General features: G+C 39.8%; 2 protein-coding genes across 5 annotated transcripts; both read left to right on the top strand.

Annotated features, from left to right (window-relative positions):
- The first annotated feature begins 120 nt into the window (after positions 1-120).
- LOC105252719 (serine/threonine-protein kinase N) lies at positions 121-26,611 on the top strand. 3 transcript variants are annotated; one of them, XM_011260246.3, is made up of 18 exons: positions 121-623; positions 4,292-4,420; positions 6,391-6,592; positions 14,146-14,249; positions 14,882-15,089; positions 15,824-15,978; positions 20,924-21,175; positions 21,246-21,396; positions 21,474-21,561; positions 21,637-21,992; positions 22,073-22,311; positions 23,346-23,513; positions 24,011-24,328; positions 24,420-24,571; positions 24,652-24,871; positions 24,951-25,058; positions 25,132-25,272; positions 25,416-26,611. In XM_011260246.3, the coding sequence occupies exons 1-18, from the start codon at positions 600-602 to the stop codon at positions 25,557-25,559; spliced, it is 3,159 nt and encodes a 1,052-aa protein (XP_011258548.1). In that variant the 5' UTR covers positions 121-599; the 3' UTR covers positions 25,560-26,611. The 3 variants fall into 3 exon arrangements, with proteins under 3 accessions (XP_011258548.1, XP_011258549.1, XP_011258547.1); XM_011260245.3 differs by lacking the exon at positions 121-623 and adding an exon at positions 2,939-3,457; XM_011260247.3 differs by lacking the exons at positions 121-623; positions 23,346-23,513 and adding an exon at positions 2,938-3,457.
- On the top strand, positions 16,600-20,783 carry LOC105252718 (cell wall protein IFF6). Of its 2 annotated transcripts, none has more exons than XM_011260244.3 (2): positions 16,600-19,127; positions 19,218-20,783. In XM_011260244.3, exons 1-2 carry the CDS (start codon positions 18,276-18,278, stop codon positions 20,445-20,447), a joined length of 2,082 nt encoding a protein of 693 aa, XP_011258546.2. In that variant the 5' UTR covers positions 16,600-18,275; the 3' UTR covers positions 20,448-20,783. The 2 variants fall into 2 exon arrangements, with proteins under 2 accessions (XP_011258546.2, XP_011258545.2); XM_011260243.3 differs by having other exon boundaries at positions 17,955-19,127; positions 19,215-20,783.
- Positions 26,612-27,022: the final 411 nt, after the last annotated feature.

The raw sequence follows: 27,022 nt of genomic DNA, 5'->3' as shown, positions 1-27,022 counted from the left end.
TCTCGTGGCGCCAGTGCTCGCGATTGGTGCGCGATTTCGGAGCGTAGGTAACGACGAGCGCTGATTGGCCACGCGGGACGCGTCGCCGCGACGGCGCCTTGCGCGGCGATTGGCCCGGCGTTCTCAGTCAGTCGCCAGTCTGGTGCGGTGGAATGTGGTTGCGTTTGCATCTTGTTCGCGCGTCTCTCATTCTCATTCATCCGTCTGTGTTGTAGTAGTGCGCGCAGCTCATCAACGTCATCGTCATCGTCGGTTAGCGACGTTGTCGACAACAATTCCCAAACTCGGACGGTCATCGCGCTTCTGTAGAGAGAGAAGAAGAGAGAGAGAGAGAGACAGAGAGAGGGAGGCAGACTCGTCGTCGACGCCGCGCGTCACATCACGGCTGCCGTCAGACGCGAAATGCGGCGCCGACGCAACGCACGCAGTGAAATATAACTCCGGCGCCGCGGATAACTCGACGCATACCATGGACCACCACCTAACGTCGGCACTCGGTGACGCGCACAAAGGACGGATGGAAAGCGACGGTAGTGCGTGAAGCGGGTGTGCGAGAGAGCGTACAGCGAGAGAGAGAAAGAGAGAAGTGCGGGAGCAAGATGGCGGAATCGAGCTATTATCAGGTGAGTCTCTCTACGCATCTCTTCCTTTACGAATCTCGGGCGCGCTCTTCGAGTCACGGAGGCCATAATCGGTCACCTTTCTCGGGACGCGGATCCTCGCGAAGAACGCTTTTCCCTTTACCCTTCTCCCTCGCGGGGCGCGTACACTTGTACGGTGGCTCCAGGTGTGAGGGGCGGGAGGAAGAAAGGCAGATCGCGCAGGCTTTCCCTCATCGCGATGACGGGAAATCGACGCTGTTTTCGTCGCTGCTTGGCGACGAGCGTACTCTCGAGCCGACCAGAGAACCAAGCGTGATGGATCGCGCACACCTGATGTGCATCCGATTTCTTCCTCCCTCGCCTGCTACCTGCGCCCATCGTTCGCGTTATTTTGGCTCCGTTCAACGGCTCTCGCTGTGTTTCCTTCCAGATTACCGTAGAAAGCATGGAAGGAAAATTTTTAGCCATCGAGAGAATTAAACGACGTTGATGCAACCAGCATCCTAGTTGCGGATTACTCGGCCTAATTGACTCTGCGCTTCGCGGTTTGTCGCTTGCTCCGAGATGGGATTTTTCTATTTACAATGCGAAGGAAAATTAATTCGGGCTCGCTCAGTGCATACGTTACGTTGCTCTTCGCAGGTCGTTAATTTCGCGAATCGTTGCGAATGTTCAGCGTCGAAATTCCAACTCGTCGAAACAATACCGATTTCACTCCCGTAATCGTTTCACTTGATGTATGTAGACGGAGAAGGAAGGAAGGTAAAGTCACAGGCATTGGTGGAACCGGTCCCGACTGACTTTTCGCACCGGTCGGTCCCCGGTAACACCTGCTCCCCCGCGAGCCTTATTTACCGACGAGATCGTCGGATGGGACGTCCGAGAGGAGCGCGTTCGGTCGTGACAACACGAGCGGATCACCGAGATCTCTGGATCGTTTAATATAATACGAATCGGAGAATCGAGAGTCATCGGAATCAGCGTCGATTCTCGCCTCGCGAAACTTTCACGCTTGTAACTGCGAATCTCATTTTCAATAAGGAATTCGACATCGTACTATTCGCTCTTTTAATTCTGTCGAGGATATCGCGGGTGTAATAATTTTAATCGCGAAATATTATAAATTTAATTTTTTTAAATTCTTCCTTGAAAATGGAAAATTGATCACTTGTATGTTGACGCAGCGATTTTCATAGTCATGTACATACATATATACGTGCGCCAGATTAAAATGTTTTTCTCGTAATGCTGTTGTAATGAATTATTAATGGATCAATAATTCAATGCCATCGCAGATGTTAGAGATGTTTTCTAAATTTGACGTTGCGCTCAACACACGTAATGATTCGCCTGGGAGGTTTGCATCAGCAAAAACAATTCTCCATCTCGGAGAAGCGGAGCTCGCGCTTACGTGTGACTCAGACATTGCTCGTTTATATTTCTCAAGCTCCTCAAAGAGCAAAAACGCTCGGGGAAAAAGGAAGTTCCTATGACGTCGCGATGTCTCTTGACCTCTCGGGATTATTGTACATGGCACAAATATTGTGGAATGTATAAAATTAGATCGTGCGTCAGTGTATTAGTGTCGGGCATATTTCGTACGCGAATTCCCCCCTCGCGAGAGAATCTCCTAAATTAATGTCCAGATGCTTTCATTCTCCTTGAAGACAGTTGGAGTTTTCATCATTTCCTATCTCCGTCTGGCAATTTGTAATTTGTACAGTATAATTTGTACTCAAATTATAAAAAGAGATTTTGCAACAATTTTTCACATATTAGCCATTTTAATAAATATAATTAATAATCGCATACTGTTACACAATAATCCAATCAACAGCTGTATATATAAATTACTATACATTTAAATTAATTTATATTTTATAGTATTATTATTTTTTTTATAAATTTATTTTTTTCGTTACAAATATTTTCTATACTAAATTAAGATACAAATTCGTACATGTTTTTCGCGAGAAATTGATAAATTGAATTTATCACGAGCAGCCCAATCACTACATAAAATGGATTGAAAAAAACAACTACGAAAATTTACAAATGGGACCTAATGCGATACGAACGTGCTTATTTACTTAAGTTTATGTACAAATCTCGTAACACAATTACACGTGATGCGATTACATCAAGTTAGGTACATGTTAGCTGAGGAAATTAATCGGTTGTTTTCTTAAGCACCTTCGTCCCCTTTATGTAAGCATCGTGAGTAGACGATAAGCGTGCAGGTTTTGCAGTCGAGTATCGCTGTTATCGGCACGGCTGATAAGAGATAACGGCCCGCATCGGTATCCGTCTCTTCTTCAGTCAGTTCGAATTCTAAAATTCGACTTTGGAGACGCGCGTGTCGGGCTCTCCGATAAAAGCGCCGTTTTGTTACGCATCTAGGTTCCGAGTGTAATAACCATAGTAGAAATACAGTGCGCGGACGTGATATTGTGGATTTTCGCTGCAACAGGTGGTCGACGTTTACTCTGTCCGTGCGATTGCAACTACGGGATTATCGCTCATGGTGATTGTGTGATTCAGCGACGGATTAATCGGAAACTGTTGTTGGTGTTTTTTTTTCTCGTTTCTCAAACACGCGTGTCTTATATCGTGTTATTATTATAAGACGATTATCTCTACGGCGTGTAATCTCTGTATTTCGAGGCATCGCGCGATGCGTTAACAAGGGATAGAAATATCTCAGACATTTTCGTTTCTTATTAAAGTGTATCTCTCACGGAATAAAAATGTCGTTCATCAGTGTGAATAAAAAGAAGAAATTGGGCGCGTGCAGATGCATCTCGTTGACCAAGACCAGTTCTAGATACCTCCGGACTTGCTTCACGCCGCATACGGTACGTTTTGAAATTGCGTCGAACTTTAAATCAGAACTTTAAATTGGAACGCGCTCTTTGGGAAAATCGAACAGCTGACAATTGTCACCGGTGATTCAGAATCACCGACTCGTGGAATGCGATTTGTAGATTCTTTCTATCTTGTTGTACGTTTCGAGTGTAAGTTCGTTATGAGAGCTTAATCGAATATCCTTGAATGTTTCAATGGGCAAACTAATTGAATCGCAACGTGGGGTGACACCCATCGACGCACAATGGACGATGTTATTTCGCGTTAGCATCGCGAGACCGCGAGAGATCGATACTTTCCCCTCCCTCGCGTGTGTTGCTCGCCTAGAGTCTATATCCGTATCTCTCATGAGTAGGCCACATGTCCGCCGCGCTAGACGATTTCCGGTTAGGAGAGGTGTATTTCGCAATGTTTTCTCGCCGATATCTCCGATCATCGACACAATTTCCGCGCTATTATCTTAATACTACCGCGAAATCGTTATTATGGTTGGAATATTAATGCAGGTGTAATGTTGAAAGATTACGCGATCGATATTATATACACGGAAACGCAATATAATATTGATCATCAATCGATGTGAATCATAATATAGATGAAAAGTAAATTGAATATATTTTTAATACCTTCTTTTTTCTAAACTTTCTAAACTTACTGATAGAACGAGAGCTGAAATTTTATTTACGAAATTTAATTTAATTTATTTTTAATTACGGATTGAATTCAAGAATGATTAATCATCGACCTTATCGTTTTATCTTTGCTTTGCCCGAGTCCTGCTCGCAGTAGGCGTCAATAACGCGAAATCTTGGAATCTGTTTCAGGGCGATTACATCAGACACCCGGTTCTTTACGAACTGTCGAACAAGTATGGAGTGGCTGGCAGTGACCAGGGACCCTTGCCCGCTCGTCTCGACGTGCTGCGAGAGCACATACGCCGAGAAATACGCAAGGTATGTCGAGTTTCGCTTACGCCTTCGTCGACTGCAGCTTCTGCGAAGCTCTCTTTTTCTATGTATACACGATAGCTGCTCTCAACACCATTCTGCGTGTTTTCTTTTCCCTCCGTTCTGGGTACCGTCCTCTTTCCTTCTTTCTTAAAAAACCCTACATCTTAAATAATGGTAATAATAATAATAATAATAATAATATTTAGGTTTATTCTTTTATTTTGGAAATTACTTGAATTAATCTTTCCTTGTTTAATCTTGAAACACCCACTGTTTTCAATCTGTGTCTCGAATAAGAAATAGATCGTTTACAATAGATTTAGATATCTATCGTACTAGTAGAGAAACAAAGGATATAGGATTAATTCGCTCATAATTCTGTCATTTCATAATCGATAGTAACGGGTTCTTCAGTAATATTACGTCTCTGGCTATGAGATTACAAGACAGTAGAAAGAAGGTTACGCGCGATTGATCTTTTCGCGTGTATGCTTGTGTTTTAATATCCGGTGCGAGTAGATCTCATGATCGATGATTTCCGGATGAGCGTCTCGGAACATGCGTTTTAAATCACGCTGCGAATGAAAACTTGAGGGTGGTCCGAACGTTTCTGCGACTCATGTGGAAACGAGTTTCGCGTCCGGCGATATACGATTCCCTTTCTCTCTCACTCTCTCTTTTTTTCCCTCGCTATTTCCTCCTGTTCCATCTCTCGGTATTTACTAAGCGTCTTTACGAGAGACTCGTTATGAGCTGTCTTTAACCAGTGCCTACTGTTAATGGATCCACCGCGAAATAGAGCTGTTCGTGTGCAAATGTAATAATATACGATAAGTTTCTTAACGTAGCACATTTTCATAAATGCTTGTTAGCCGGAGCAATTTGCTGCAAACGGTAAGTCAACTATACAGACAGAATAAATGCATATAAAGTGCCTCAGAAAATGATCATTCATTGAGCTATTATTTCGTCTATAATTTTCTCTTCTATTATTTTGTTCTTTGAAATATAAATAGTTTTTTCTTTTTTTTTTTTTTAGTAATTATTATTAAAGAAAAATTATTTTGGTTCAATATTTTGATGCAATAGTTGGATATACGTAATGTAACATGCTCTAGATTAGAAAAATAAAACTCCTATCGAGTGATTCATCGCGAACATTCGCGGCGAATGTGCAACAGCCGGTAATAGAATAGCGAAGGGTATCATTGGGCACGTGTGCGATTTTACGTCTCATTTGCTATACGAAGGAGCGGCACGATGGATGCGCTTTAAGCGAGGCAGTATAATAAATGTATGCAGTTAAATTTCGCGGAACACAAGGCTCCGCTTTTTCGCCCGAAACGAGCAGTGGTCATTCACAACTGCTATTCGATTCGCGATGCACGTGTCTCGCGTGTGCTCTCTTAAACCAAATAAAAATATTTCCGACTAAAATAGTGACACATAATGAGTATTACTGATATTTTCCGTAAAAATGTTCATATTTTGTTCCTCCATATTTTGTTCCTCTTATGTCTCGCTAATTAGTAGTGAGATATCACCGGAAAATTAGTCATCGTGCATATGTAGCTTTTAAGGTTTTTTCTCTTTATTTTAAATTGTTATTTTTTGGGAAAAGAGAGAGCTCTTCCCCTCCATTCACACAAAGATATTTAGAATGAAACACATATTCAAATGAAATTAATATTAAAATTCAAAATAAATTTCTTTATTTTTTAAAGATATGATAAACCTATCTAAAAATAAATAACACTTAAATTCAAATATTTCTGTAATAAAATATCATTATAAAAAAATTTATCATATAAATAATATTATATGAGATACTTAAAATACCATTGATTGAAACAGTCTCTATCTCTGCAACTTTCAATGAGATTTCACTATTTGCAATATTTTGCTTATAATTGAGAACAATATTTATATCAGTGATAATTTTATTTATGAATTTTTGCATTCTCTCTTCGTAGGAATTGAAGATAAAGGCTGGTGCAGAGAAGCTGAGAGAGGTCGCGACCGATCGCAAGTCACTCTCCGACGTCGCGACGATCGTGAAGAAGGCCAACAGCAAGCTGAACGAACTCCAGGCGGAGCTCCAGCAGCTCGAGAGTCAAATTATACTGACACAGGGCCAGCCCCAATCGCCGCAACAGAATCACTCCAATGGTCAAGGTTCGTAAAGCACAGCCATGAAAAGATACTATCTCTTATATTTGCTTCAAGTTTCTTCCAAGACGATCATGAGCGAATTTTATGTAATGAAACGCCGTCTTCAATCTCGATCTCGCGACAATCATCGTAGAAAATACTAATAACGAGACATTTTCTCGTCGGTTTACGACTTAATTTAATAGATATTATTACATGAATCAGCATAAAATATAGAAAGTTGTAAGCAATTAAAATGTACTTTGGAATTCAAGGCTATTATACGATAAGCGCGTATCGTGTTATTAAATATTCGAGAAATCTTTTTCCATTTTCGAAAGCCATTTCTGATAATTTCACGTTTATATTATTACTCGCAGCAATTATATTTTTCTACTGTTTATTTATCGTGTATCGATAGATATAATATAGTTAATGTTCCGGTATACAGCTCCCTGACCACGCTAACGATGGTTCTATGTCGTTAACGAGGGAACACTTAATAACTTCACCCGCTAACGAGGCGACGTCTTCGGGTAAAGCTCGTCCAAGCATGCCGGGAGCTAGACGTCCTATGTCGCCATTATGTCGTCGACAAATCAAGCGTATCTCTTCGACGCAATGACGTTTCTGACTCATCGATCGTTATATCTCTGGTAGATATGAATCCATATATTAAAGTTAATGGTCGATGAGATAAATATAAAGAAATAGAGAGATAAAGAAAGGGAGATAAATATAGCGAGGGATATATTCTTCTCATCGTAATCGTTCGATTAATCAACAATTATAATAATATATGAAAATGAACATGCTTTGATATTAAACTAACATTATTCTTTCTCTCTTTCGACATTGATCTGTGTATCAGGTGGACAGCTCCGTGCTGTTTGCGATTCGATCTAACGAATGTATACACGCGCGACGGGTTAAAACGGCATTCAATTCCACGCAATCACTAACATTTTCGATCAGCAATAAAGGGACGGTAATTATGCATCTGCGTGTCGACTTTCCTTTAGCTCGAAATCCCTCTCTGTTCCTACCGCGGGAAATGTAAATTGGGAATGATTAACAGAATTCTTTATAATCAGAGGTCGTGGCCGTCTCTCAGTATTGCAGTATCGCGTGTTTGTCGAGTTGATAATATAAATTTAATCTCGATGACTTATTTTATTTAACGCTATCGTTTGACTGTGAATGTTTCTCAGTACTGAATATTTAAAGAGAAATTGGTTTCAAGGAGATTTATTCATTTATATCGCGCGTCACTGTTTTAAATCCTTATCGGACGATGGTTTTATACGATCGTATATGTAAAATTAAAATAGGCTAGCCTAACACGTTCACTTGTGAGCAAAGAATCGTTTGACTCTCGAGGAATATTTTTCGCTGCGTTACTTCGCGATGAGTTGTACAGAGGAACTACAGTCTTGCGTTCGCTTTGAATTGACGGTAAGTGGTAGCGGCTATTTATATCTTGGACCTCGACTCTTGGCTCTCTCTGTATCCACTCCAGTTAAGTCAGTCATCATCGTGTATTCGGTCTCGAGATTCAGCAACCTGTCTTGGGGGTGTCTCATTCAGTTTTCCTCGGTACGATTCCAATCGGCCGCGACGAGATTGAATGCAAGGCGGTTCTGCCATTAATATTCAAAAGCTCAACGATCACGACAGATGATAAATGTCAAACTTGGAGCATTTGATTCGAAATAAATCGATTCGATCGGGAGACTACGGTTTCGGAATCTCGCGGGAGAAAGTCCGACTCTCCTCTCGTCCCTCCTCGATGTCTCGCGATGGCGCAAAGCAGACGCCGACGACGACGCTCGTTCACTTTCCAGTTCCGCCGAGACGGCGAAAACGCGCGTGCACGTCTCCGTGTGTGTAAACGCACACATGCACGAGACGATCGAGAGCGCGTTACGAGAGAGGCGATCGGATCGAGCGATCGCGAGTACCGTTACACGTGCGTACACCTTCGGGGCCCGAAGCTCTCCATCGGGCACTCCTGCTCTCCCTCCGCGATCACCACCACCGCGTTCTCATCGCTGTATATCGAGATCGCGTTACGGCCGAATCGAACCCACGCTTTCGCATTCCATCGTCGACGCTCTCCGGGGAAGTCCTTCTCCTCCTTCCGTCTGCCCGCCCCATCTCTTATAAACTACCTGTCCCGGGCCCGATTTAAGATCCAGCCAAAATCCCGCACGTTAGAGGCATAAAATTCTGCGGAGAAATGATTAAAGCGGAGAGGCTAGAATCTTTTTTTATTGCTAATTTTTTTATTTCTTTCCATCAGAAATGTACAATATTTTTGACGAATCGCTATAAACAAAAAACTTTATTATAAAAATAAATATTTTACATTTTCCTCCTTTATTCTCAACGTGTATAAATTACTTTGATTATCTTTTCGTGGAGGGAATCCCGGATGAATCACGATTCAGCGATATGTTTGCGCTACCCGATCGCGGAAATTCTGCTAGATTTAGATACGAAACGAATCGATTTCAAGCTTATTGACCACGCGATACCGCATGAATTTATGAAGTGCAGTTTATCGGACATGTGCACGAAGTACGTAACCCGGTAACGGTACGAGGGCCGGGAATTTATGAGTTAATAAATTTTAAGTGGCCGCGCGTACAGTTCGCAACTAAATAAGTTACTTGAGTCGTTATTTAAAGCGCTGCCACCGTCCTGCAACATCAAAGTTCTTGCTTTCGTGATTGAAATATTCGCGGTTTTGCGAGATCGAAAATCGTAGAATTATTCATCAGTAACGTAATAATAACACAAGCTCGATTGTTGGATTATTTAATTTATAATAATTTCTCTCTCCCTCTCTCTGTCTCTCTCTCTCCCATGCGCGTACATATAATGCATTGTTTATCATTTATTAAAATTAAATAAAAATATCCCATAATTATCAAATATATATATATATATATATATACACATCAAACGTACGATTAATGAAATTCCACAATGTCTGTCGGATGCCTGTCTGCTGCACGAGCGCATTGCGTTCTCGTAATTGGAGCAACGATTCACATTCACCTCAGAGCTCGTAAAACCTCTTAATCGAGTTGGCTGCTCCCTTTTCGCCGATTACAAATCGGTACGCCTCCTGTGATCTTTATTACATGCAGAGAGACGTCGTTTTACGATCTCGATGTTTGTTCTCGTCGACGCTGCGTCGTTCCACACGCGCATCAAGACATAATTACGTTTGATTATGTCATCAAGATATATTGGTAGAACGCTGTAATCTAGAAAAATCATAGTGTAAAAATATCCTCGAAGTATCTTTTCTAACATACCTGTGACGCAAATATTATGACGATGATAAATTTATCACGGAATCCCAGATTCTCGAGCTAGTAAATCGGCAAACAGATTAGATCGATAAACCTCATTGAACTGTGAGATCTCTTATTTCGTTCGTGATATCGGTGCTGTCTATGCGCTCTCCTCTCGCTCGCATTCGCGGATGACAATTGACAATGACGCCTACTATCATTCAATGATTGTGGATAACCGATAGGTTCCGGTAGCCCTCCTCCCTCCTCCCTCCTGGCCATATCAACCATTATCGAGGGTATCACAACGAGCGTCATTCTCGCAGATAATTATCCAATTCATCTCCTCGTTGCATCTCGGGGAAATTGCACGTCACGAACGCACTGCGCGTGGATCAGCAGTGCGGTATTGCTCGAGTATCCTTATCTCGAGTGATGTTCGCTTAACGGCCGCCACATTACGCGCTTTTTAACGCAGCACTTTCTATCAAACCGGTCCCGATTTTCTCGATCGCCAACCGATCGGTGGCTCTATGCTAATAACTTAACTGCTACTTCGCCGAATGCCCGGGGTTACCCACCGGTAGGTTTTTCGAAGCGTATGCTAATCCCTCGGTACGCTTTTGCCGTTTATGCAAATCGCCGCCTCGGGTATATTTATGGTAAAATTTGTCCGGTGCGCGATAAAAAACTGCGCCAAAGGTTACCGGAGCATCGAGACAGTTCTACTGAAGATATTACAAGGTGTTAAGTCTCGCGTTCTTGCTACATAGATTACATATCATTTGCAAATATGGTTGCTACCGACGAGGATGCGTCATCCTCAACTCGATTGTTCTTTAAAAAAGGAACAAGAAAAAATGCCATTTTTTCTGCATCCTGTAATTTACGGCAATTTTTTGTATCTTAAGAAACGCACAGTAACATGTTTCGTAACATCTGCGAAATTATTATCTTGCGTTTTTTTACAATCTCGGTATAAAGTTTCTAGCTGGTTTCAAAATTTTTTTAAAGTTTCTTAATCTTTTCCTTGAAGGAGTTCTTGGAGATTAAAAAATAAAGTTGATAATAATATGTTTATTTCAATGAAGATCAATTTGAATTAGACGTTCTTTGCAATAGAGTCGGAGCGCTGTCTGGAAATAAGAAAATATCAAGATAATATTAGATTTTAGAATAAAAAAATAATAATCTTACAGAGGTCTATTAACGTAAGCGTTTGTTATACAACGACATGTTAGAGGAATACAAACGTTCGTATGTCGAGCTGGCTTAGACTTATAAATAAAGTGCTTCGCGCACTCGCGTCTCTCCCATACGGTAATTATTTTAATCAATGCCGTAATAAGGATGTTGCAGACTTAACCACCACACACGAACAATCGTTTCTTACATGCATTAACGAACTGCACAAGAGCTCTCCCTCACGATGCGTTCATGCTTTATGAATCGCTAACTCACGCTCGCTGCAGAGAGATGGAACAGCTTTGACATGAACGCAAAGTTATGAATGGGACCCGAGAGAGAAGACAACATCGTGCAATGATAGCGCAATGCATATTGCGGTTACGTGTACAACCGCATATAATTTCCGACTATTATCGGGGATCATCATACGTATAAATTTTTGCCCTGCGGCTTCGCGTATTAACGTTGAATTTTTTAAGAGGTAAATTAAACAAAAAGAGTTTACGTTCTCTTTGTCCGATGGATTTTTTCAGGTCCGGAGGGATATTAAGTACCCTTTCGTCTAAGCATACACGGGACTGACAAAGGCAGCTGCTTGCACTCGATGGCCCGATAGTTGTGCGTTTTGCATAACTATCGCTACTTCAATTGCCTTTTCTTTTACTTTCGCTGCTAGCGAGAAGACGGCAATTATCCGCGTCTCGAGTCTCTCTCTCTCTCTCTCTCTCTCTCTCTCTCTCTCTCTCTCTCTCTCTCTCTCTCTTTCTTCGAAAGGGTTGCGTGTGCCACACTCGTCCGAGTCGTTGAACCGGTAAAAGTAGCCACGAGTGAGCCGCAGTCACCTTGCGTACCACCCTTCCGTTTTTTCTTCCTCGTCAAACTCGCGCAACGATAATCTCTCGGTTCGTTTCGCGCCATGGGACGCCGAGAAAAGAGAGGTAGGGGGACAAGCAATTGAAAGAAGAACCAGAGGAAGAGGAGGGGATGTGGTGCGACGAGGACGTTGGTGGTGGTATCAAAAACAAGGAAGGCCTTTGTCGGCCCCCGCAAGGGCAGAGACGCGGAATATAATGGGGCACGTGTTCGGCCGAGCTGCGCTAATGACACGGTTTCGCCGGGGCTCTCTCGATGCCGCATTGTCCCCGCAAACTCTTTCATGCCGCCTCCACCTCCACCTCCGTCGTTTTCGCCGCATTGTGCAGTGCACCCGTGTGCGTATCTATGTCTGTGAACTCTCCTCCTCGTTTCTCTTCATGTTATATCCACCTATGCGCCGATCCGAGAATAATAGCCGTTCCGCGATTGTCCGAGAGGACTGTCAACGATACCGCGAGAATCGATAAAATTTATTTATGAACGGGAAGTTTGTTGGAGCTTCAACTCTTCTGCGATCGGCTATAATTAGATTCTTGCCAATCAGATGCTCTTTATAGCGAAGAATACATTATGGAAAAGATCTATTTATATTGATGAATATCAAATATTTCGATAAATAAACGCGTGTCGGAAATAATATTCTTTCTTGCATGTAACTCTAGTATCAATTCTATCTAATCCAATATATATTTGCCTTCCTAGAATATGTCAGAATTATGCATCTCAAACTAAACGGACATAAATAACATTATGAATATTAGAAGTATGGCAATCGTTCGTGCCAGAATGAAACGATTGTTAGAATGCATTTTTGGTGAGTTGAAGTATTCGCATGAAAAATCGAATATCCGCTTCTCGTCCGCGCCCTCGCCTCGCCTTATTCGGACATGTCGATGTGTTCTCGTATGCATAGACGGTATATGTACGAGCGTGTTGCTCCCGTCCGTTTGTTTCATCGGCATCGAACGGACGCCACGCATCGTTTATCGTATGTGCACGCGTGGGTGTTTGTACATGCGTGTGTGTGTACATGCGGGGAAATCGTGGAACCGTGGCGTGCACGTGTTTGTGGTGGCTTCCTCGCAGGTACGAGCGCATAATGGGGCATATTTCAATAGAGGAAAAAGTGCCCCACATCGAATCACTAACGAGCTCTAAATTCGATGCGTCGGTCGCATGCGTAGACCAATAATAATGACCAACGACGATGTAAATTGCCCCCTCGAAAATCGTATGCAATTAGTCTTAAAATAACGACGCGTTTTATTTCGCAAACTGACGTTTCTTTTTTTTTTTTTCGTTGAACCTATTATACGAAAGACCGATTCAACTTTTCACCAACAATGCGAAGCACGAATAACGATGCGACATTCTTTGTGCAAATATCCTTAATGAGGGGGATTCGCGATTAAGGACGCATTAGAGCGCGTCCGCGTTATTAAAATATACACGTATAATAAAAGATTACGTAAGGTACATTGATTAATGTAATTGCTGCAAGTTCCGGCGGGCGCGGAAATAACGCTCGTAATTACCGACCTGCGGTTCCCACACTGTTCCGGTACGAGTTATAAATGTGCATTTTATTGTGCATTGTGTAATATAATATTATTACATTACGTTTATATATATTGTTCGTATATAAATTGTAGCCGCAAGTTGATTTGCATATATAACGATTCGCGCACGCCAGAGAGATTCTACGTCTCTTAGAGATGTTTATTGTAATAGACAGGTGAAATGAGTGCGTAGCGAGGAGAGGAAGAGCGATGGGAAATTCCGTAACGGTGCGTTTCTGAAACAAAGCGGAACGTCACTCTTTTTTTTTACCACACTGCCTGCGGACTCGAATACGTGGGAGTCGACACAGAGTCGTTAACGTGTCAGCATTGGGTTATGGAAAGTAGGATCCGAGCGCCGTATGCAATCTCGTCGTCAAATCATAGAGATTGTCGGATACGAGACCCGCACGCGTCTGCGGCAAGAACGCGATTCGCTTATGCGATGATGCGAAAAATCCTGACATGATACGAAGAAAGATATTCGCGGAAGTAAGCGTAAGAAAGCGCGAGCGTAGGAATGTGTTTGGAGAAAAATTTATCAAACTTTATTTTCGCTCCCGTCGTTTAGCATTGTGGGTGTCGCTAAATACATTAGATCATATCATCGGATTCTTTCATTTCGTGAACGCTTCTATTTTTGTTTCAGACACGCCTCTATCACCGATGGGGCCTTCGTCGCCGAGTCAGGAAGGTCTATTCACGGATCTTCGGCTTCTGTCCTTGGAGAAGCAGCTCAATATCGAACTGAAGGTAGATGCCGCTAAAGAGAGCCACTGACTACATTTCCCGATCGCACATAGGTGATCGTGATACACTTGACGAACACGGATGATGTCACGTGATATCAAAACTATCATATTATCAACTATCATGTTTTCTATGAATTGTTACGCGCATACATGTTATCGCAGAATATTCGATAAGACAATGAGTGTTCCCTTGTCTTCATTAGTAATACAATAATTATCGATATTTTTCTCGGTATGATTCAGAATAATTATCGTTAAAACGTTGTTCGACGCTTTCTGCAAACAACTTTGGTAGTTCTCTTTCACTTTTCTTGTATCAGAGCCTTGCGTGAGTCAGCGCAGTGAGCCGCAAGTTTTTCCCCCTACTAAAAATAATCTCTCGTTATATCACGCGAGGATTTGTGAAATAATTAGAATAATACGTTCAACTCTTCCCGATTGTTACGTATTAATGCAATGTTTTAATTGCCCCCAATTATCTTTTATATTCTTCTTCCCATCTTTTTTTTTTTTTAAAAAAAAGGTCAGTTTTTATGTACATTGTAGATAACATAAATAACATAAGTTTATACTAATTTCAATATTATTTTAATAGATAGTTGTACGAACTCTTGCCATTTATATTTGCTACAGGTCAAGCAAGGTGCTGAAAATATGATACAGAGTTTAACGAGCGGCCATCGTGATAAGAAACTGCTACAGGAGGCTCAACAAATGTTAGACGATTCTCGCGCCAAAATCGAGTTCCTACGCATGCGGATAATGAAGGTGCGCCAGGCGCGACAGCAGCAGCAACGAGATGACTCGTTGCCACCGAATGGCGAAGCATCTAGCAATAAAGGTATATTGGTTTTATTAATGCCTGGAACGAGAATTTGAGAGAAAGATAAAACAGTTGAAAATATATATGTATTTAAAAATTTTTTTTTTGCAAATAAAATAATCGACAAAACTTTTCACCGACATCGAATGCGATAAATTTAAGAAATGCATGATTTAAATTTGTGATATTATTTATCCAATATAGATCTCTTTTTAAAAACTATTGCGCTTATTTAATTATATACGCGAGAATACATATGTCAGAAGAAGATTCGGTAAATTATCTCGGACACATTGTATTGTCGACTTTTTATTCCAATTGTTTGAACGACCAGTTAAACTGTATACATTTCATTGTTAACGTAAAGTTTACACGGAACAGCGAAACAGTAAGCTGACATTTACCGCAGCAATGAAATTGTTCCAGAACGCGATACGCGTTCGTATCTCATCCAGGAATTTGTATGCCACGTATTCAGTATAGAAGTACAATGTGGTTACGTTCGTCATTCATGAATAAATGGCATTTCTTGGAAGGAAGCGCTTTGTTCGTAGAAGGATATATTCGTTACGCGCGTAATGGTATGCTTTTTCCATGATAGGCACGATATAAAGTATGTGGGTAGATATACGTTATATAAGAAGATTATTACGCGCGTGCGTTGTTGATACGCGAGGAAACTTTGTATGACTTGCGAATGCAATTTTGTGACGAATATAACATAAATAATAAATGTAATAATGTGCTTATAGATAGGTACGAGCCCAGCTTGGAGCTCGCGTTGGAAGAGAGGGTGGAGGAGCTGCGGCATCGATTACGAATAGAGGCAGCTGTCGTAGAAGGTGCCAAGAACGTGATACGTCTTCTACAAAGTGCCAGAGTCGCTGATAAGAAGGCCTTAACCGAGGTAGGTGATTTATTTCCTCCCCAATTTGCTGCCCGTCAAAGGTAGAAGTGAATGAAGCGCGGGGATCTGTACGCGACATATAATCCGCGAAAGGCTTTTGTAATATACGCGCGCGCGCGTATGTGTAACGTTAAAGGAAGCCATTTACGTCATACTTCTCTGACACAGCTGTTTCGAAACGATAATAATGTGGAAACTGTCTGACTTCACCTCTCTCGATGAAAATATCTTATAATGCGCGGACAATTGCTGGTTCTAGTAAAAGATGAATGTTTTTTAAGAATTGATAGATGACATGTATGTGGGAATATCTCATTTTTTATTTGTGGAATTTTAAAAACTTATATATAATATATATAGAGAATATTTTTCTCTATTTAATTATATAAGTTGGACAATTTTATAAATATATATATATATATATATATATATATTTTTTTTTTATAGAAAATTATATATATATATATATATATATATTTATTTATTTATAGAAAATTATTATAAATATACGTATGTATATATATATACATATATATATAATAATTTTCTATAAAATTATCAAACTTCTAAACTTATAATTGAATAGAAGAACTTTTTTAAACAAAGTAGTCATTCTATGATAATTGAATTATCGTTGGAGACTGATTTCGTTCGAGGCCTCGGCGATGAAAGAGCGTTTCTCGGTTACTCCGGAAAACGACTTCTCGTCGACAGCCAGATTGCGATGTCGGCAGCGTAGAACGTGTCGACGTGGACCCCGTGGAGAATCGGTGGCGACTCTATACGCGCATTTCTCAAAATAGCCCTATCCGCACCACCCCGCCGTACATCTCGTGACGCCTTTTCGGGTCGCGCTTAGTTACCGTCTCTCGAGGAGGACTGGCATCATCATCCAGTATCCAGTAAGCACCCCGCGATAAACCGACATGTGTGCACTGGCCGACCGCGAAGGAGGTGCTCGTGCGATGTATACATTTCCGAGTGGATATCCGTTCAGAAAGATATCGATCATACATTCGGATAATCGCGGCTAGTTAATTATACGATTTAAATCCGAAGACTGAGACACAAAGCCGTCCACGAATGTTACGTCGCCCCCACTCACCGAACTCCAAGAAGATTGACGTCTGTTTCAAAATTGGTTTGAGCTGTCAGGAGGCCTATATATTAAATCGAACGTCTCTGACCGTCTGAGTCATAAACAACCCATTACTTATCGCGAAAATTGGAATCTTGTTCCATCTTTTTGATGTGTGTGCGTGTATAACGTATGTGAATTATTCAGAGAGAAATCGCCATTTTTCAGAGATCATAAGTGCGAAAAAATAATTTCACGTGCACGTAAGATATTCAAATTCATCTCTGACCGCCATTCAGCGAGACTAAATGGTACAAGCGAGATTTTCGAAGAGATTAGCGCATCGGTTTTCGTAACATGGCACATGACTGGCTCGATGACTATGCATCATTATTGCGCACATTTATTATTGCGTCGGTGGTCGTCGTCATATATACGAAAAGTGCCGCCTTATTCCAGATATATTCTTAGTGCGACTGTACGTTGCGCTCCAAATTTATATTGTGCTAATTATACGCGTCTCGTCGTCGCTCAGTTTGTTGCAAGAGACAAAGAGAGACCACGGTGGTTGCAACGATTGCGGAAGTTGTTGTGTAATACTCAAACGACAAACTGACAAGTCACAAGGGAGGAAAGGAGGGGGATTTCGTGCAACGAAATTATTCAATACGAGGAAGCTACTTTGATGAATTGGATTTTTTTCGAGCATCGACGTTAGAGTTTTTTTATCAGCGATGTTGTCGGAACGAAAAGAAACTATTCGCGCTACGATAGTTCTCGAATATACGGAAATCCGAAAATAGATCAAGTAACAGGAATATGCAATATCGCAGTATTACTATCCTTCTGCGAAAAACTGTGCTACAGACGAAACTGTGAAGCACGAGCATGACTCAACTCGAAGAGACGTTATTATATAAGATCTCTCTTCGATGCATCACGGAATCGGTCGAGAGAATTGCATGAGCGACCGCAAGTGTCACGCGTAATCATCAGCAAAACTTTGTGTAGAGAAAAAGAGAGAAAGAGAGAGACACAAATCCATGAACAGAAGAAGAATTCGGACGAGAGAACCGGAACATCGTCTCCTGAAGAAGAAGAAGAGGGCGGATCGTTCGGATGTTTCCCTATCGCGGCAAGAGAGCCGATTGAAGAACGACAATGTCCTGCGGTGGATAAAGGCGCGACGACGGAGATTGAGGAAGAGGAGAGGCGCGAGATGTACGGACGTAAAGATAATTCGGCGGGCGACGGAGGTGCGAGTCAGGTGCCACCGTGGCTCGTGCGCGCCGAAGTCACGATCCGTCATGGCGACACGGTGACCTCCGAGACCGTGCAAATGCCGCCGGGCACCACCACGACCGCCGACGCGGGTGGCATCCGCATGATTTGTCGCTGGAACACAAACGAGCCGTCCAACTCCACGACAGCCGTGCCAATCACCGATGCGTTTCCGTCATCCTCGGGCGGTTTCGGCTTTCAACGGGGAAATATACTGTTCACGTCCACGCCGCCCGAGAGACCGTCCCAGAAATCGTCAAATGACAGATCCTACACTCTACCGCGTTCAAGCTCATCGGGCAACGAAGACTCTGTCTTGTCCAGGAGCCGAGCCAATGATTCCGGCTACAATAGTGAACAGTTCTCGCGCGCCTACTCCAGTCTACCTTCGCGACGTCCGTCTCAGCAATATAATCGTCGGTGTAAGAGCACGTGTAAGATTGTACTGTCCACTACTCCTGAGAAACCCGCGAGTTCCATCGAATCTGTCGATTCCTGGCATCATCGGCCCTCCTCGCACCAACGTTTCTCCCGTCAACAATTCAGCGCGGTTCCAGAAGTCTGCGAAGATTGCGCAGAGGGAAGCGCATCGAGCGCCTTCACCACGCATTTTTGCACTCGCGTCGCGGAAAAGACCGCGAGTAACCGGGCCACAGCGATCAGCAGAGACGCGGCTTCGCAAACCACCGACATCGAATCGGTGCGGTCTTCTTCAACTGTGAAAAGTAGTAGAGTTGGGAGGAGATTAGGCGCTGGTGCCTACAAATCTGACGAGCAAAAAAAGAAGGAGGTGAGTCATTCTTGATGGGTTTTGAATGTAAAAAAATTTATTGTATTGTGAGTGAATCTGGAATATTATGATTGTCTTATCTTCCAGCAGGAAATTCGATCGTCTCCAGCATCGATTGAGACCACCAGTTCCGGTCCTCCCATTGACACGGAAAAATCGGATTCTTCCGCGAAAGAGAACAGCAGTAGCAAACGCAAGTCGCGGACGGTACATATCGACGTGTATTGCACAGGATCCGACGACGACGCCAGCACAGACACGACCAGCGAGAACGAACGCAGCACGCCCATGACCGTTTTTGAAAACGAAGATGTCAAAGTCACTCATACGCAGGCAACGAATAACTTACCGCGGGGATTCCAGGACGCGAATGCGTTCCTAAAGCGCAGCGCTGAACGACGATGCGCGAGCTTTCGAAATACACCGATGAGAATGCCCTCGTTGGCCAGTTCCAAGGGATACGACAGCGACGAGGTGCTGAGCTCTCTCTATCCCTCGCGATTCAGTTCGTATAGCGGGATACGAGATCTAGATTCCGCTCCGTCTATGGCGTCATCCAGTACAGCTCTCTCTCCGTGCGATTCGACGATTATGACGTCATCGAAGGACACGTTCTCGGACATCGAATCCCTGATCAACAGTAAATCCGGCTTGACTCCTTGTGATAGCTTTGAATACGCCAATTCCGCGGATCGTGATAGAATACGTAAAATGGATATTTTAGCGAAAGCCGGTGATGAAAAGAAGAAGACTTGGCGATCGCCGCAAATCGAACGGAAGCATCTCCTACAAAATAGGAAGATGAGGGAGTACTTGGAGAAACACGAGATAGGTTGGTCATCTGGAGAAAGTGCCGAGGATTCCGATGAGAGTGGAGCAGTTGGTTGGAATTTCATAGCCGGCGATGACAAGTCACTCGTTAAAAAAGATTCGATCATACATCGCACGAACAAGGACCAAACGAAAGAATCCAATGCGACACGCGGCAATTATGTCCCGTATTCGAATGTTCTACGTGATCGTATCGGTCCGTTTAGATCCAAGAGCCCGTCTCCTCTTCCTTCAACCATACCCTCCCGCGTAACGTCTCCCTTTGCTGCGCCATACGGAGAAAGAACTGATCATATTATGAAAGCTTCAAGATTTGGAACTGTAATCAGCGCGTTTCGAAAGCCCGGTCATCATATAGGTCCGTCGAAAAATCCAACGTGTACGTGCGAACATTGCCGAAGATATTTCGAGGAAGGAGCAACGAGAGGACGGGCTTATTCGTTGAGTGAACTCGAACGTCATCCGGCATTCAAGTCACGAAAAGAGTGACATCTGATATTTCGCAATAGCTGTTGAAGATTTGAAACAGCTGATATATCAATTCTGTAGGCTCTTTACACAAGCTTTCCATTTTATTTATTATAAGATATTTGTATGCCATGAATTGCGTTCCATTGTTCACGGTTATTGAAGGACACTGTAAATTTGTACATTGTGATTTGTGTGTTTAATTTATATTTCTCTTGAAATATTCCATATATCATAGCTTTTTTTATCTAAATTATTTCAAAAGAGCTGTTAAACACATTCTGTGTTGAAAATTGAGCATTTATACAAATTAACAAGGATGTATATATTGATTGCGCTGTTAATAAATATTAATTATGTTGAATATCATATTTGTGTATCTATGTATATAATTATATTCCTTTTGCCAACATTAAACTAATATCATATTAATATTTTATGTATAAGATATCTTATATATAAAAGTATATTTTTTTATAAATTATAAATCACTACAGGCTCAAGCAAGCCTCGCGGAATCCAGTCGAAAATTGGATTTGCTCAGACTGTCCCTTGAACTCAGAAGACAAGAGCTACCACCTGATAGCGGTACTGCAGCTCAATTAAAAAGAGAATTAGCTAGCGTGCAATCGGCTAGTCCAGTTCCTGTTACTTATACATCATTACAACCGTTCCGCGGTCCTTTGGAGAGTAAAACTACCATACCAGCTTCAGTATCGAGATGCGCCGCTGTCACAGGAAAATTAGAAGTATGCCGAATGAGAAAGTACAATGGTATAACTGATGATTTCTTTGTATAACACGCCATGATATGTTTAGGTAAGGCTTATGGGATGTCAAGATTTGGCGGAAGAAGTCCCTGGCCGTACACGGAGAGAACATCCTGCTAGTCCTGATTTACGTAGCTTCGTTAAGGGTGTTAAAGGACTTAGTTCGAGCAAATCGTATAGTGTGAAAGATGAAACAAGCAGTAAGATTTCAATATTTTGTGATTAACGTTAAAAATTGCATTATTTTGAATCTGTCATTGATTGTCATTGTTTCCAGATGACATTATGGCAGTTATAAAATTGGATAATCAAACTGTAGGACAGACTAGCTGGCGTCCATGTTCTCAACAAGCTTGGGACCAAAGGTATAAATTATATACTTAGTTAACAATATTCATGTCAATAATTTTCACGTTGTGTATGCATATATATATTTCTAGGTTTTCCATTGAACTAGATAAATCGAGAGAACTTGAAATAGGCATTTACTGGAAAGATTGGAGATCTCTATGTGCAGTCAAGTTCTTACGTTTAGAGGAATTTATTGATGATGTCCGACATGGCATGGCCTTACAGTTGGAACCGCAAGGTCTCCTGTTCGCGGAAATAAAATTCTTGAATCCAATGATATCGAGAAAGCCTAAGTTGCAACGTCAACGAAAGATTTTCAAACAGCAGGTGAAAAATTTCCCAAGAGCAAATCAAATGAATATAAACGTTGCAACTTGGGGTAGATTGCTTAAACGTTCGGCACCTTCAATGCACAATTCCAGAAGCTCGGAAAGTCCACCGACAGGTAAGACAAATCAATCTCGCTATTTACAAATGTCATGCAAATCTTGCAAAACCTGAAAAAATCTACCATTTCATTTGTAGGACCACAACCATTGCAACTTGTATTTGATACCTCGATAGAAGATAAACCTGAGACTCCCGGCGAAGTGCCTGATCCGGAGAAAGGTGGATTAGGCGGTGCACGGCCTTTGGGAATGTCAACGACGACTAATAGTCCAACTTTACCACGTCCGCCAGAACATCCTCCCCCACCGCCACCAACTGTTACGAAGAAACCATCTATACCTGCACCTGCACCACCTCCTAAATTAGATCAAGAGGTAAGTTTCTTACATGTCTTTTTATATATTATTGTCGTTATTTTTAAATTAAACAAGCTCAAACGTCACACATATGTTGATATGCGATGATATTTGTTGTTTATTGTATAAATATGTATTAGTCACACACAATATCTGCTTTTGCTGTAAGAACCTTTTTTGATAAGATAAGATTGCTCATGTTGCACACATAAATTTATATCATATAATTATTATATATGTGCAACACGATATTATACAGAATGTATATGTAAAAAATTCAATTATATACTCTCTATATATACTGTCTAATCAGTATATATATATATATATAAAATTAATTATATTCAATATATATAATTTATTATACTTATATCATGACATAATTTCTTATACTTTTTAATCACCCTATAATAAAAATATGAATAGTAATGTGTAAAAATGATCTCAAGACTGGGAATCTTGGTTATGGGTTAAAATAGTTTACAAAATAAATGTGTAATATGTGAAATATATATATATATATATATATATATATATATATATATATGTGTGTGTGTGTGTAATATAAGTTTACTTTTTAAAGAGAAAGTTTACTTTTTAATCTAATGAGTGTATGCATTTACACTACTATCTTGATGTGGCATGTTATCAGATATATTATGCATTTCTTCAATTACAAAAAATAGTATTAGTTTATATATATAATTTGTGCACTTGCTTCTAGAAAGAATATCTCTTAGTCATTAAACACAAGTTTTTTTTTCATTAAATGCAAATATACAAGCTTTCTGTTTTCTGGCAGTTTATCTTATCAATTATTTCACAATGAATGCAACTTTATTTTCTTGCATTCTGTTAATTTTGAAAAAACAATAATTTTCTCCCAAACTCCCTATGATAGTAATTTAAACTATAAATACATATTTTTTCTAGATTTAAATTATATTAGCTATATACATAGTGCATGCGTAAAATTAAAACAATTCTAGCGCGAAATCTAAAGTTTACTGTGATTTCAATTGAGTATTAGTGTTAAAGAGGTAGTAATGTAGTTACAGAGTGCATTAAGGGAGTTTGATTTTCTGCACAACGAGGAAAAGGGCGGGCCTCAGGGTGCAAATTTGAGGCCCCTGGTGACAGAGCCCCGCCCTGTGCTGATTGCACCACCCTCTCCACGCACACCCTCGCCCCAACCTGTCGTCGAGTTTCCTGAGGATGAGGTACATACCTCCACGTACACACAACATTGCTTTGCTTGCTTTAGTGTATGTTGTTATTGGAAAAAAAACAAATGTATTTTCTTTTCTTATTTTCAATGCTTCCATTTCAATTTATAGACTATTTTTTTATTTTTACATAAAGTTATACCCTTCTATATTGATTTATTTATTTAACTTTCAGACTGTGCACGCTTCTGCATGTATTTTTTTAAATATTATATTAATAATATATAATATGTATAGAGATAACTGATAACTATTATATGAAGAATTGAATAATTAAAACATTATAAGTATTGTAACCTGTACCATTGTACTTACAATTACATATTCCTATATAAAGTGTCTTAATTTTATAATACACTAACAACTAATTCTCTTTATACATGATATGTAGAGATTATATTTAACCAGCCATATTAATCTCACTTATAATAATACATTGAAACAATACATTTGTGTATATATTATTTCAATTAAAAATCTTTATTTTGCAGGCTGTATATGAACTGCCAATCAGACCTCATCAGTATAGAGACAGTGCCTATGAGTCGAGAAGACATTCTCAAATTAATGGTATGACTTTGGAAAACTTTAGACTGCTCTCCGTACTCGGTCGTGGACATTTTGGCAAAGTGATACTATCGCAATACAGAAACACGGGAGAGTATTTCGCAATCAAGGCCTTGAAGAAGGGAGACATTATAGCTAGAGACGAAGTGGAATCATTACTGTCTGAAAAAAGAATATTTGAAGTAGCGAATACAACGCGCCATCCTTTCCTCGTAAATCTATTTGCGTGCTTTCAAACTGAGGTATCACTGAAGAAATAGTATTTTTTTCTCTAATTTTTCTGATACGGTTGGTAAGACAAAAGAAAGAATAAAAAGATGATTTTTTTTATAGGCACATGTCTGTTTCGTAATGGAATATGCGGCTGGTGGTGATCTTATGATGCATATACATGCCGATGTTTTCGGAGAGCCACGTGCTGTATTTTATTCAGCTTGCGTTGTTTTAGGATTACAATACTTGCATGAAAATCGCATTATTTACAGGTACATTTATCAATTGCTATTGTAATATGTTAGTGAATAATGCGATGATATATTTTACAATATATATTTTGATTTTACAGAGACTTGAAATTAGATAATTTATTGTTGGATACGGAAGGTTATGTTAAAATCGCAGATTTCGGCCTATGTAAAGAAGGCATGGGATATGGAGATAGGACAGGTACATTCTGCGGTACTCCTGAATTCTTAGCGCCCGAAGTTTTGACAGAGACTTCTTATACACGAGCTGTAGATTGGTGGGGACTTGGAGTCTTGATCTTTGAAATGCTGGTTGGAGAGGTAAAATTTTATGACTTATAAAATATATTATATTTTCATCTTACCAATACTCGGATAAAATATTAAAAAAATGTTTCAGTCTCCTTTCCCAGGTGATGATGAGGAAGAAGTGTTCGATTCCATTGTAAATGATGAAGTACGATATCCACGATTTCTTTCTTTGGAAGCGATAGCAATCATGAGAAGAGTAAGCATTTCTTTTATTTTCTTATTATGTTGATTTAATATATATTTCTTATCTACAAATTCCATTGTTACAGTTATTGAGGAAAAATCCGGATAGAAGATTAGGTAGCAGTGAAAGAGATGCGGAAGATGTTAAGAAACAAGCATTTTTCAGACATATTGCTTGGGATGATCTGCTTTTAAGGCGTGTAAAACCACCTTTTGTACCAGTAATTGTAAGTATTAGTTTCATTGCTGCATAAAACTTGAATACAGTATTTCCCTATTAATAGAAATTGAATTTTAAATATCGACATTGTCATTAGACTAGTGATAAGATTTTAACATTCTTATATGAGAAATGTTTCTTTGTTACTAGCATTCGGTGGAAGATGTAAGTAATTTTGATGAAGAATTTACATCAGAGAAGCCACACTTAACGCCTCCAAAAGATCCTCGGCCTCTCAGTGACTTAGAGCAAGGCCTATTTAAAGACTTTACTTATATGGCTGATTGGTGCTAGCCATAGGATTAATATCTGTGTGCGAACGGAATTACCAGCATGTCATAATTGAAGAAAAAGTTGTTTTCACTACTACAAAATGAAATTTTTTGCACAACTGCATTAATTGCAGGTTGTTTATTTGAACAATATACATATATATATATCTCCCATCATGTATACATATTTCGTATTTTTTAATATTAACGATCGCAGTATATATTAAGAAGAGAAATTTTTATTGAATCTCAGGTTTTCTCCATTATGCTTTTAATAAGTATTTGATACATACTTGGAGTTTACAATCTCCAGTTTCATATTAAATAACATATATATATGCAAATAGATAATTGTTAATGTTTATACGGTTGATGAGATATATAATAGTGCTGTCAATATTCAAGACTATCTGGTTATTTCAGATATTACTCAGATACATTGTTTAATTCGATATAGACAACTGAATGAGAAATTATACATAGAATATTGAAAAAATTGTTGACTAATCGATTCTGCTCAATATTCTATGTATAAAAGTATATTAGATGATATTATTAAAAACTAAATATTTTTTGCTATATGCATATACACACATATACATGATAAGCTAATAAAATCCTACTTATTTTGTAGTACTGATTTGTTTGAAAATATTGAAACATGTCAACTTTTGTTTCTGTAAAAATCTAAAATTATAATAAATTCAAATCATGCTACTTTGTTGAAATAGCTATTCCTTTAAAAATTTTAAATAGTGATAAAGGTGATGTAACGGTTTAAAAGTATGACGAATATCTGGGTAATATCAATATAATTTATATTGACAGCACTAGTATATAAATGAGTTCTTTAAAATTGATTAAAAAATTCTCATCAAATATGTAAAGAAAGAAACGATGAAGTTATCCATCTTTTGACAGAGAAATTTTTTCGTATAAGGATAAATAATTTTAGACTACATTTGCATAGAAGTGATCTCTTCAAACATCGTCCTGTCACTAGCTATTAAATATGTATCATTGTTCTTTTATTTGAAGATGTATTCTTTTCAACACTTTATTATCTATATGTACTACTTTTATGTACAGTAACACACACGTAATTACTCGAAAATTTTATATAAAGTAGAAACTGTAGAACTTTTAAAAAAAGGATAATCATAATGCAAACAATAATTAACACATTTATAGGGAAAACAAAATAAATCAAAATGTAGCTAAAACTTGCTCATGCTCATGTGATAAAGAATTGAAATCGAAATGGCGCTATATATATATATATGCAACAATAATGATCATAACATTCATGCGCTTTTTAATTAAATTTATCATATTAACTATTAATTATGATAAATGGAAATTCAATTCATTTACTATTTAATTTTATTATAACTGGTTTTGTGCAAGATTATGGTGACTTTAGACAATATGAGCTTTGACATTGTGTGAAGCAGCATGTTTATAATATCGTATATCAGAATCCTT

This window comes from Camponotus floridanus, unplaced genomic scaffold, assembly GCF_003227725.1.
Source record: "Camponotus floridanus strain SB8 unplaced genomic scaffold, Cflo_v7.5 scaffold20, whole genome shotgun sequence".
Classification (NCBI taxonomy): domain Eukaryota; kingdom Metazoa; phylum Arthropoda; class Insecta; order Hymenoptera; family Formicidae; genus Camponotus; species Camponotus floridanus.
The sequence above is the reverse complement of the archived record's forward strand: the minus strand, read 5'-3'. Positions and strand labels throughout refer to the sequence as shown.

Bases quoted from the DNA above. Each gene is read 5' to 3' on its own strand.
- LOC105252719 (XM_011260245.3), top strand. From the start codon at position 3,350: ATGTCGTTCATCAGTGTGAATAAAAAGAAGAAATTGGGCGCGTGCAGA. The intron at 21,176-21,245 runs GTATGCCGAATG...TGATATGTTTAG, and splicing joins CTGTCACAGGAAAATTAGAA to GTAAGGCTTATGGGATGTCA. The intron at 23,514-24,010 runs GTACATACCTCC...TTTATTTTGCAG, and splicing joins TCGAGTTTCCTGAGGATGAG to GCTGTATATGAACTGCCAAT.
- LOC105252718 (XM_011260243.3), top strand. From the start codon at position 18,276: ATGTACGGACGTAAAGATAATTCGGCGGGCGACGGAGGTGCGAGTCAG. The intron at 19,128-19,214 runs GTGAGTCATTCT...CTTATCTTCCAG, and splicing joins ACGAGCAAAAAAAGAAGGAG to CAGGAAATTCGATCGTCTCC.